Source organism: Aristolochia californica, unplaced genomic scaffold (genome assembly GCF_029961685.1).
Source record: "Aristolochia californica isolate CCGP_79_NKW_82.1479 unplaced genomic scaffold, dmAriCali1.0.hap1 SCAF_11, whole genome shotgun sequence".
Taxonomy (NCBI): Eukaryota; Viridiplantae; Streptophyta; class Magnoliopsida; order Piperales; family Aristolochiaceae; genus Aristolochia; species Aristolochia californica.
Genome location: NW_027181782.1, coordinates 1,179,264 through 1,192,210, shown reverse-complemented (window position 1 = coordinate 1,192,210; position 12,947 = coordinate 1,179,264). Strand labels below are relative to the sequence as shown.

General features: G+C 40.5%; 1 protein-coding gene across 4 annotated transcripts in view; it reads left to right on the top strand.

The window, feature by feature from the left end:
- Nucleotides 1–12,947, top strand: part of LOC137943982 (lysine-specific demethylase JMJ17) — a 59,065-nt gene that overhangs the window by 11,112 nt on the left and 35,006 nt on the right. For all 4 annotated transcript variants that reach the window (XM_068789454.1, XM_068789453.1, XM_068789455.1 and 1 more), the window contains exons 10-15: nt 785–937; nt 1,032–1,220; nt 1,443–1,508; nt 2,404–2,499; nt 9,631–9,714; nt 9,804–9,920. In XM_068789454.1, coding sequence (XP_068645555.1) covers nt 785–937; nt 1,032–1,220; nt 1,443–1,508; nt 2,404–2,499; nt 9,631–9,714; nt 9,804–9,920 — 705 coding nt within the window. The remainder of the gene's footprint in view (nt 1–784; nt 938–1,031; nt 1,221–1,442; nt 1,509–2,403; nt 2,500–9,630; nt 9,715–9,803; nt 9,921–12,947) is intronic.

Here is a 12,947-nt window from a genome sequence, read left to right as displayed (position 1 = left end):
TGTGCTTTAACCTTTTTCTTCTTCTTTTGTTTGAGAGAGTAACACGTGCTTTGTCTATAAAGAGTAATTGATGTGCTTCTATCTCATAGTGAAAAATTGTGGGAAACTTAAAAATGTTCAGTTGAGTAGAAAGTGATCATTTTTCAGTCTCTTTTATGCCTTTTCATCTGTCCCTACCGATTATTTTTATATCGTAATTAACTAGAAGCTTGCAAGTATAAAAGCCTATGTATGTAAAGGTCCCTTGCTGTTTTCAGTTCTTTTTACTTCTCTTAGAATAGTTCCACATGGATCTAGGATTAGAAAAACCCTGTTTTTATTACTAGGGACGAGGCTCCTTACTTCAGTTAATCATTTTGGGATGGACCTGAACCCATTTTTAAAATGGTACTTGAGGGGGTACCTTTACATAGGTCTCCACCCAAACATTGTTCATGTGTAGGAGCTATAAAGAGAGCCTATAGTGGAGTGTTAGAATTGTCCCACATGGATTAGGATTAGAAAAATCTTGTGTTTATTACTTAGAAAGTAGCTTTTTAATTTCGGCTGGATGGCTAGTATGGAATGTTGTATTTATTCGTGCATGTGCATAGGCTCATATGGGAGCTTGACTTTGATGGTAATTGATGGGAAGTCTTGGGTCAGTTGGAGGGGTGGTGGTGTCCTCATGATTGTGCTGGTCAAATCAATCTTGTATACCTTGCCCTATCTTGCAGTCTGATTCCAATGAAAGTTGAGTTGTGGGCTCTCTTGCAGAGGCTAAGATTCCTATGTTCTCATGCAGGTGAATGGTGGATTTGCTACATTTGCACAACTGGTGGAAGACTGGCTGTCAAGTTCGTCTATCATATTGCAGATTCCATTTTCTGATTCTTCATATACTAAGGCACTAAAAGAAGCAGAACGATTTCTTTGGGCTGGACATGAAGTGGACTTGGTAGATCTTTCCTTTTTCACCATGGCGTTGGAACTATTTTTTTCCTACCAATTTCTGCTCTCAATTATTAATGTGAAAGATTTTTTATTTGTAGGTCCGTAACTTGGCAAGAAGCTTGGCTGAGGCTCAGAAGTGGGCAATTGGTGTAAGGAATTGTCTGTTTAAAATTGAGTCCAGGATATGCAATCGAGAGGTTGAAGGGAAAGTGGCCTTAAGTGAAGTTGAGAATTTCCTGAGTGTTGATCCAGCTCCTTGTAACGAACCTGGACTTGCTAAATTGAAGGTTTAAAATCTAGAAATCCTTGTTTTAATTATTCAGAAGGAATATCTTGTGGCCATGTATATAAATAAAAATTACCTTCTGAAGTAGAAATCAAGAAAAATGGACTTGTTAATTCTTACCTTGAGTACTACTTATTGCTTTATTGTTAATGAATTTAATTTGCACTGAACTAATGGATGAACTTATTTTGCATTGGTTGAATTGTTTGAATTGTCTGTACAGGTGTATGCTGAAGAAGCAAGCATGTTGCTCTCTCAAATAAAATCTGCTCTATCATCTCATTTGCATGTGCGTGCTTTTTTTTTTTTTTTTTTATGATTTGAAAGCTGAAATGTTACTTGTTTCTGTTAACCTATATATTTCTCACATTTTCTTTCATATTTTTTGTGTTTCATCTTTTTCATGTTTATTTTCTCAAGTTCAATCATGTAATATATTTTTTATTTGGCCATAGGTAATGCAGAAAGGTCTGCCATGGTCATGCTTTATTTATGCTTTTATTTGTGTCATTTTTTTTCTCTCCTTATTTGTCAATATTTTTTAGAAGGGTTAATTACTCTCATCCCCTAAGCAAAATGCAAATTAATCTCATCCCCCTGATTTTGAATTTTCCTTATGTGCCCTTTTCATTTGAAAGGTCATAAGAGCCCCTAGTTCAAGATTAATATTTTAAGTTTGGTGTCCACCCCTTCTCTCTTCTCTGTCAGCGGGAAGGGAGGTAGAGAAATGGTGGGCCTGCTTTTTGTCTACAATTTTTTTATACCGAGAGTACTTGTCTTTTCAATGAAAAAGGAGGTCTGAAAACGTTTTAAGATTAGGGGGTGCGAGTGATTTTAGCATTTTTCAGGGGTGTGAGTAATTAACGCTTTCAGAACTTTATCGCCTAGGCCCTTAGTAGGATTACCTGGGTAGGGGAGGGAGACCTGTCTTTGGATTGTCAATTTTATCCCTCAGATGTAGGGGTTGTGTAGTCAAATTAAATTTTGTAACTGTTTGTCAAAGCTATAGTTGCAAAAGCAAGATAATATGGCTCTCTTATGGAGCTATACGAGCCAGAATGGCCAAGATAAATGTCGGAGGTACAAACTTATAATTTTCATTAACGATCAAGAAAAGTTATTTTTGGAATCTGTATGTGAAACTTGAATCTGAATCCTTTTTCTTTTCTTGTTTGCAATTACAGATTTCTGAGCTTGAACTGTTGTTCTCCAGAGTTGTGGAATCCCCAATCTTTATAGAAGAAACTATAAGGCTAGTGAGAGAAATATCTTCTGCAAAGGTGGTTGATCTCATTTTTGCATTTTGTTTTTGTTTCGGTAGGATCTATACTCTTCATATTTTATCAGTTTCGGTAGGATCTATACTCTTCAAATATGCCCTAAAGCTTTAAAATTTTCATTGTACCTCAAGTTTTGGAAGGATGTGGTTACTCTCTTACATATACTGAGTTTTGAGATTTTTTCAAGGCTTCTTAAACTCTAGTGTTCAATTCTCTACTTCTTCTTTCTGAGGGTGCTTCTTCAAGAACATTTTGACATGCTATGAGGTTTGAGGTCTTTCATAAGCTTGTGCTGGTTCATTGCATAAACCTTTGAGTTTTGTGTCTCTTGAAGGAAATACATTTAAAATGCTTGAATTGCAATTGTTAGATTAATTAAGTTTTGTTATCATCAAAATCAAGGAAAGGAGTCAACACTCAATCAACAACTTTACTATTTCTCACTATTCCTTTAGCATGAAGAACTCGATTATAAGCTTTGTCTAAAGTATTATCTCCATCTTAAGCCAGAATTTGTGTCTGGACAACTTCATACTCTAACCCCAATCCATCTAGAAATTGTGTAGACTGAGTCTGATGTTTTTGCTTCCTGAGCTTAATAGCATCTTTAGTAAAAGGATGGAATGTAATGATCACTTGCACGACACCTCTCACCCTCCAACATACTAAAAAACTTTCCATATAGGTCATAAATTGTAGATAATTTATTTTCTTGGGAAAAAAATAGATTTAAGTGTGTCCCGAATCTCCTTTGATGTGTTATAACTCATAACCTGCTCACTTAGACTTTCCTCTAAACTATTCACTAGCCAAGTCATAATTTGACTGTTTTCTACCTCTCAATCATCATTTGAGGGTGAAGAAGGAACTTCACTAAGAAGCTTCAGCTTTTTTTTTTTTTTTTTTTTGACCTTGAGAAGCATTTTAACATATCTAGGACTGATTAATGTAATTCTTTCCATGCATTTTAGTAGAGGTTATTTGAATGGTATGGGACTCAGAATCTGAATTACTTGATCCTTTGGAAGGTGTAACAACTTCACCAGCATCAACCATTGATATACCTCTATGAATTTCAATCCAGCACTATCAATTGTCACAAAAAATTTCAATTCCAGCACACCAACCCACACTTCATCGCTTCAAGCATTTACAATTGCACATCCACTTGTGGGGCTCACACCAGCGCACACCTAGGGGTCAATTACCTCAGTACATACACAAGAAGACCAATCTCTACTCATTAATGCATCCAATATGATTTTCAACTCATAAATATGCTGATGCAAGCACAATATTGATGATCGAAACAAAAAAATAGTGACACCTAAAGACCTTAACGCAACCCTCTTGGGGAACTGAAATACATAAAACTGTCTGCTTTACAGCACATGCTATCACCTTAAAGGTTCTAGCAGACAAAGAGATGAAAAGATTCTACCTTTAAGCCAATCAGCAGAAAAAGATTGAAACTTTCCCTCGAGAGAATTCCCAAATTTTAGACGATGTGCCATCAAGTGGATTCATTGCTCTGATACCATGTAAACTAAGGAAAGGATGATTAAACATAATAAGAGAAGAGGAGAAAAAAGAGAAGAAAGGGAAAGAAAGGTACTGCATCTAATTCAGTCTCGTTAGGGTGTCTAGTCGATCTTTGACCCTCTTACTAAAGCAACTTATGTGAATTACAAAGAAGAAGTCCATATTGCCGTTATGACACCTACTCCACTTACAACAATTAAACAGTAAGAAAAAATGATAAAAATTACATCATTGGACTTCCCTAATTATCATTTTACATGATCATTTCAGCGGGCTACTCATTGTGGTAGGAGATTCTCGGGTCATCATCGGTTGGTGCGCCTCCACCTTCCCAACCTGATGTCATTTGCAGATTTATCTTGACATTATAGATCTTGTATCCTCTATTCCTTGTACCTGGTCCCATGCTCAATCAGCCAATTCGGCTACAAGTTCTTGTGCTAAATTGGGTCCCTCCCTTCAATCCCTTGTTGTAAGGGGAACCTCCCTTAATGTTTCTTTGTCTTTCTTGAATTAATATTATCACCATTTAAAAAAAAACATCAAGGTACAATACATCATAGTAAAATTATCAAAATGCCCCTGAACTCTAATAAGGAATAAGACACTTATGGGTCCCACAACATATGTACACTACTAGGATTTGGTAGATACTAATTTTCAGCAACTCTATATAGTAGAACACCAGCAAATTAATTGCCAACAATCTTTTTTATTTTTTTGAACAGAGAGAAAATATAGAGGTCAAGGGAGCAAAACCCTAACAACAAGAGATTGAAGGTATGCTCCCTACTTAGCAAGCACATCAACTGCTGAATTAGCAGATCTCGGAATGTGAAACCAAATACAAAAAAATTGAGTCAATATCTAGAATCTCTTGAAAAGTGTCCCAATAGCGCCACAGAGGGGGGGGGGGGGGGGGGGGGAGGGATGCACAATCGCACCATCCAATAACCACATTCGAGTCTTCTTCAATGTGAAGAGGGCCACTACAGTTGTCTCTAAAAATACGAAGCCCATTGAGAAGGCCATGAAGCTCAACCTACGTTGAGTCAGACATTCCTAACGGGCCAGCATAAGAGAAACATTGATTACTGGATGGATCTGAAATAATTCCCCCAAAGCCAGCGATCTTGGGATTACCGAGAGAAGAACCATCAAAATTCAACTTGAGGAAACCAAGTTCCAGAGGGGTCCATGCTTGCATGACCAGGACCTTGGCGCCAATCCGCATCCTTGCCAAGTTGCTCCAATTATCTCGGATATAGGAATCCACAAAGGAGGAGAAGGCTAAGCCAAGCGGAGAATTGGCCCGACAAACGATCTGCAACTCTCACCGTGGATTCACATTTAGCATCAAAATGCATGCGGTTGCGTTCATTCCAGAGTTCCCACAGAATAAAACCTGTACAGGCAGAGAACAAGTGAATTGCTGAAGGTGATCAGATCCTCTGACATACAAAATTGCAGCCCTATCTTACAAAGGATGGAAGTCCACACTATCTACGTAAAAGAACACTGAAGTAGGATATGGCTGGTGGTTTCGACTTCTGTATTGCAGAAAGGACAAAAGGGATCAATAGAAGGGTGGCCTCTCCACCTAAGCACATCTGCCATGAGGATCTTACTTTGGCAGGCACAAAATTATACCTTTGGTAGGGCACAAAGGCGCCATGTAAAATATATATCTCATGCTCCCTTTGAGTTAAATGCCAGCTGTTGATGTATCCGTAAGCAGAGGTCGCAGAGAAGATACCACTTTTGTCAGGCCACCAGATGAGCTTATCTATCGATGATCTCAAGCTAAAGTATTGCAAAGATTCCATCGACCGACTTGCCTCCAATGCCTCAGTATCAGAAAGACCTCTTCGGGGGTGCAGGCTCAAACCACCCCCCTCGAAAGCATCGGCTACCGATATTTCTCTTCGTAAAGAAAGGAGAAAAGATTCCTGAACGAGGTATGTAAAGGTTCCTGTCCCGCCCATCAATCCTCCCAGAATTTGAAGGATCTACAGTTTCCAACATAGAATCTGATGGCCGAGGTAAAAGTAGGAAGAAGCAGATATAGTGATCTTTAGATTGGCGATAGACATCTTTTGTTACCTCCTACAGTCCACCATAAAGAAGGACAACCAAATTTATCAATTACCATTCCCTTCCAAAGATTAGAAGAAATGGTGTTGAACTTCCAAATCCATTTTAAGAGCAAAACTTGGTTCATTTCCTTTGATTTCCGAATCCTCAATCCTCCCATTCGCTTTGGCAAACAAACCGCCTCCCATCTGACCAAATAATATTAATTAATTAATTGCCATCATTCACCAAATTGCTATTCAATTACTAGCATTGTCTGCGCAAGCACATCTGGACACCTGTAAAAGGTGACATATTTCCTTCAGACCTTTACTTCAATCAAGCATTCAACCCTTAAGTGGAATAGAGTCACATAATAACTGCTTAAAGAGCATCACAAACCATTAACCCTTAGAATAGAAGTAACTAATTATAACTGCTGAATCACCGTCCATGCGAAAAATTCTAAAACCACAAAGCAGAGCATGACAAAGTCCATATGAGAATGAACTGTTAGTAATGATTTAAAATTTTAGTGGTCAATATTTTATTTTATTGTGTTTTATTAAAAAAAAAAGTGGCAGACCAAAGCCAGCAAACAACAAACAAGCAAAACAATCTGAAGGCAAAGCAGCAACCAAAAATTCAATCAAGGGAAATCCTCCTCTAGATTTACCATCAGAGTAGAATGACCATTTTTGCAAAGCTGTTGGCAAATAAATTGGCTGACCAAAGCACATGAGACCATTCAATTGTCAAAGAAGCAGCCAGGTCCTCAATTTCCATAAATCGCTGGTGGAAATTCCAGGCATATTGCCCTTCACCCTTGGCCCAAGAGATAGCAGTTATGGAATCACCTTCAACAATAACTGGACAAGAGAAGGGTCTTCAATATACAATCAGCTCATGGAGGAGAACATGAGTCTCAGCAGTAGTGAAATCCGACATTCCAGGTGGCAGTAATTACATCTCTGGTCCTTGTTTTCAAATAGGGAGTGATTAAGAGGATCCTGCACCTTCCTTTGTTTTGGCCTAACAAATTCCAAGAATTTGTTCGTTGGCCTAGCTCTATTGCTAGAAACAATGGGAAATTGGTGGCCCTTTTATGACATCTGGCTGGAGACCATTTAACTAATGATGCTTACCATCTGTTAGCTGGTTGAAACTTTACTTTGCTGTTATGTCTAAATGGAACTTGATTGGAAGAGATGGTTTTGTTTGGGGTTATTACAGGAGCATTTATGGTATATGCTGCTCCTTTTAGTCATTGCAATTCTACTGAGACTGTGTGAGGGCTTCTTTTGCAAGGCTCAAGGTATATATTGGTAATTTTTTTTGAGCTCCTTGTGGATGGAGATTTGGCAATTGTCCTCTGATGGGTGTTGAAGGACTTGGGACCTTAGCATCTTTTTCACCTATAGAACAACATTATGGATTTGCGTGGACTTATTGTGTGGTTTTAGGATTTATAGGCAACACTTTACCATGCCTGTTGAGATTGAGAGTGACTCTGCTGTCGTGGTAGGGTTGTTCTCTTCTGAGCTTCAGGCCTTATTGTGTGGTTTCAGGATTTATAGGCAGCACATTGACATGGCTCTTGAGATTGAGATGTTTCTATTGTTGTGGTAGGGTGGTTCTCCTTTGGGCTTCGGCCACTATGGCGGGTTTGGAGTTTGCATGATGAAGTTCTTGACTTGTGTGAGGGTCTTTATTTACAGTGGTTGCATACTGTGAGAAGTGCAAATGGCATTGCAGATGAGCTTGCTTGGATGACTGTTTCTCTGATTGGGCTTGTGGAGAGTTTTACTTGTCCATTTGTTTTTGGCTGTTTGTTCTTTTTCCTTTTGCAGTTTTGGTTTGCTTTGTTATTGTCTTTGCCTGTTATATGGGTGGCCTTTTTCTTAATACCCTTTTTTCTATGGCCTAATTTCTTGTAATCTCTTTCTTTCTCTTTAATGCTGTTCTCATTAATCTCAAAAAAATTTGTGGATGAAGAAGAGTATCTCTTCAAAATCACTTCTTACAACACACGTTACTTGGCAAGTTCCTTTTCTAAGACAAGTTCCTTTTCTAAGAATGACATGGTTGTATGAGGCTCTATGTTGAGGTTCTATTTTAATTGGTTGTTGATGAGAGGGCTGATCCAATACGAAAAACCATTTGGTGCGAAACATGAAAAGATCGGACAACTGAGATAGCCGTTTCATATGTTTTGCACAAAATGACTTTTCATATTGGATCAGTGATTAGACGGTTGAGATAGCCGTTTCCTATGTTTTGCACAAAATGGCTTTTCATATTGGATTAGCTGTTGATGATGTGCAATTTTGTCTTCTCTATATGACTTTTGCCTCCAATAACAACTCAATATAATTATTTTCATAGAAAATCTCATTCATTGTTTTGAAAAAAAGAAACCAATCTAACATGTATCTTTGAAGTACATTTACTTATCCTAGGAGTTCCTTCCTTGCTACATTTTGTTAAGGAATAGTCGCACATGGATTAGTGATTACAAAGATCTTGAGTTTATTAGTTGGGAAAGAGGTTTCTTAAGTTGGCTAGTGATTTTGGAATGGGTCTTGGACCCAACTTTACGTGGTATCAGAACAGGTACTCATATGTGGGCCTAACCTAAACTATCCACTTATAGAGCCACAAAAGAGGGCCTACACCTAAACTATTCACTTGTAGGGCCACAAAAGAGGGCTTACACTTAAACTATTCACTTGTAGAGCCACAAAAGAGGGCGTACACTTAAAACTATCCACTTTTAGAGCCACAAAAGAGGGCGTACACTTAAAACTATCCACTTGTAGAGCCACAAAAGAGGGCCTACACCTAAACTGTCCACTTGTAGAGCCACACCTAAATTATCCACTTGTAGAGCCACAAAAGAGGGCTTACACGTGAGGGGGAGTGTTAAGGAATAATCCCACATGGATTAGTGAGTACAAAGATCTTGAGTTTATTAGTTGGGAAAGAGGTTTCCTAAGTTGGCTAGTCATTCCGGAATGAGCCTTGGACCCAACTTTACATGGTATCAAAACAGGTACTCATATGTCGGTCTAACAACTATCCACTTGTAGAACCACAAAAGAGGGCCTACACCTAAACTATTCACTTATAGAGCCACAAAAGAGGGCCCATACCTAAACTATTCACTTGTGAAGCTTCAAAAGATGGCTTACACCTAAAACAAAAGAGGGCCTACACCTAAACCGTCTACTTGTAGAACCACAAAAAGAGAGCCTACACCTAAATTATCCACTTGTAGATCACAAAAGAGGGCTTACACGTGAGCGAGAGTGTTGAGGAATAATCCCACATGGATTTGTGAGTACAAAGATCTTGAGTTTATTAGTTGGGAAAAAGGTTTCCTAAGTTGGCTAGTCATTTTGGGATGGGCCTTGGACCCAACTTTACACATTTATTTTTAAAATTGATGAGGTTAATTATATAATTTTTTAGTTTATCCTTGTGGTTTATGTATTTCTTCTAATTGTTTTGCTGCAGGTGTGGATTAGTAGTGTAAAAGAATGTCTGGAGCCAAAGTCTGTCCTTGTGGAGGTCGATGTGCTGTATAAACTGAAAGTGGAGGTTAGGTTCTTGTTCTGTTATGTGAAGTTGGATATTGTATTATTTTTACAGATAATGATAGGTTTTGTTAATGCTGTTGATTTTTTCAGATGACAGAGCTTTCTTCTAAGCTACCTGAAATGGAGCTGCTGTCTAATCTTCTAAGGCAGGTTGAGTCATGGCAAACTCGATGTGCTGAGCTCTTAAATGGTCAAATCACTCTTCAGGTGGGCAATCTTAATGAAGCTTTTCACAAAATATGTAACTGGAAATATGCTACTGAAGACATTAGTGAGAAACATATTGCTAAGAAAAATTTCTTTTCTTGGAGATAGGATTCCCTTAGTGTCTAATCTGGAATCAGTATCCTGCTTCTCCGTATAGGGTGCTGTTGTCAACATATTTCACTATTCAGTTTATTATTTATCTATAATGTTATTCAGATGTAGTTTTAAAGAAGATTAAGATTATGAATACCATTTTAATAACATTGAATTTTTTATCAATTCGAAAAATGCATTAGTTAAAATTCAGTATGGTAATATTGATATAGCCTTCATTTCAAAAAAAAATATTGATATAGCCTTGTGTAATGTGCGCTATCATTTTTCAAAGCGCTAACATGTGTTGAGAGAAGCGATGTGCGGCTTACCCACTTGGGGGCTCGCAACCCCCTTCCATGGTGGAAGAAGACGGCCGACGAGCTCCGGCGACCTCGCTGGACTTTCGGAAACTCTTCTGACGAGGGAGTCCCACAAAAAGAAGCTTATCAAATGGGAAGATTCCGCGTCTCCCTCTCCCCCTCCCTTTCTCTCTTCTTGTAAACTTGCAAGTGATCGTCGCTTCGAGAAGGGGGAAACCAGTGCTCGGATCTTTGACCCCTACGCTTTAGGCCGTGAACCTCCAATGGGAAGATGTCTCTCCTCTGAGACGATGATGGCCGAAGAAATTTCTAAAGATAGAGATTGAGAAGATTCGGGATGGGAGACAGTTTGATCGAAGGAAAATAGGAAGGAAGGTAGCTCTGGTTCTACGAAATCCTTCTTCAACTTTAGCAACTCCTCTCTAGTGATTGGGCGAAAGAGAGACAGAGCGGGAATATCGATCCGGATCACGGTTCGAAACGAAGGAAGAAGGGCCTTCGTCGCTTTTCCAACACCGGACCGTAATGTCTTCCTCAATCAGTTCGACGCTGTTACAACCACTGACAGTCGTCGAACCAGATCCACTGAGCTCCAGCTTGGCCAGATCTCCTTTCGCTTCTCTATTTTCACTCACCAAGATCAATGGGAATGTAAAATCGTCCAGAGCAGAGGGGAGAAAATCAATGGATGCATTTACATTCCGGAATCGAAAGATTCCTTTGGCTGGTCGACCTTCCGAGCAACGATCAAGGATTACGCTCTTGGGTCGGGAAAGGCATTGTCTCCCGAATCCGACCTACCTCCAGCAAGATCTCCCCCCTCCCCACAAAAATTCTCGACAACAACCTCCCCGGTCCTGGCCAGCATTGCGTCCCCTGGTCAAATTCTGTAAAAAATTACAAATGCTGCCTCGGCTGTCTTGCCTGAGCCAGGTAACCTTGCTGAGATGCCACAGGGGATGGAAATCTCCTTCCCCCCTGACGCATTGGTGCGTGGAAGGTTGTTGCGTGCAAATGATGCAACGACTATAATGGTCGACCCAAATTGGAATTCTGCCGGACTTGCGAGTTGGTTCTGAGCTTGACTCTACCAAGAGCTTTTTATTTGGGACCCCTGGATTATCTACCAAGAGCTTCTTATTTGGGACCGCTGGCATGGCTGATCTCCTTCGCCTCCATGGATGATAAGGCCAATGCCTTAAACGCCTTATCATGCTGGCAAGCGCCGCTTGCAAGCTTTACTGACTGGGATCCATCGACTCCCTTCAACCTGTTTGGATAGTGGATATCGATCTGGGGCATCCCAATTGAGCTATGGTCGGAGGAGAACTTACAAATGAATGCGACTCGCTTTGGTAAGTTTCTTTGCCATGCTCCGGAGTCGGCCTTGATGTCCCGTATGGATATGGTGAGAATATTCATCATCCCAAAACAACATTGGAGGGTATCCCATTATCTTAAGCTTTCGGTTGGACATGAATGTTATGGGGCAAAGGTGGTTTTGATGATTTGTCTGCTTATGACGATGCTAGAGGCTTGATTGGGCACCAAAATCTTTTACCACCACCACCATCTCCACTGAATCCGGCTGAGTGGACCATTGCCAGACCAGGTCACTCATCCCTGGATGTTTGGACTCCTAGCTATCGCCCCTTGGTCAACCTTGCAGTGACCCCCCCTCCATTACAACCAGTCTTGTCTGCACCAAACCCTCAACCCCCCACTCCACTAATGTTTTTGCCACACCGGCTCCATTGCCTCCCTCAAACCCTTCCAGCCCACCATCTTTTTCCTTCCTTTTGAACCCTACCCAACCACCACCACCATTAACAATCCCCAAAGAAACCCCCCTTTTTGATAAGTGGTTCCCAAAAAATTATCACTTGGACCCTTCTCGCAGGCCTATAAACCCCCCTTTTTGATAAGTGGTTCCCAAAGAAACCCCCCCATCCCTCACACAACCCCCCTAGAAATGCGCACACAACCTTCCTCCTTGTCCCCAACCCGGCATAGCTCTATCCTGGGCCTCACGGACTCTGGATCTGTCACTGTTACCGCCACCCAGCCTGTGGAAACGGCGGTCATTTCTAGACAGCCAAGGAGATCGGACACCCCTCTCGCCACTTATCAGAGGCGTCGTAGAAGCCCTGCTCCTACTCCCCCTCACTCTTTTGGGGTTTACCAGGATCGACATGATCAAGCCTTGGTCACTTCCTCTCATTCCCTTGGAGGACAGTTCAGAGCAAATTGCAGCCACTCTCCAATCGGAGCGGCATCGATATGATGATGATACCTGGCAACAAATTATTAACCTTGCCAGACTCATGGGAGTAGTCTGCAAAGGCTATTTGCCCAGTGATGGTGACCCAGGAGTTCACAAACGAGCCCAGAAATGATTGTTCTATCCTGGAATGTTTGAGAAGTTGGCTTGCCCAAAAAGCGCACCGTTATTAGTAGAGTGCTCGAATCCTGCAAGGTCTCGATTATGATCCTTCAAGAGATGATGTGTCAATGCATGACTATCTCCATTGCGCAGGAATTGTGGTCCTGCCCTACCTTGGAGTGGCGCACTATTGATGCGGTGGGTCATTCCGATGGTCTTATGGTTCTC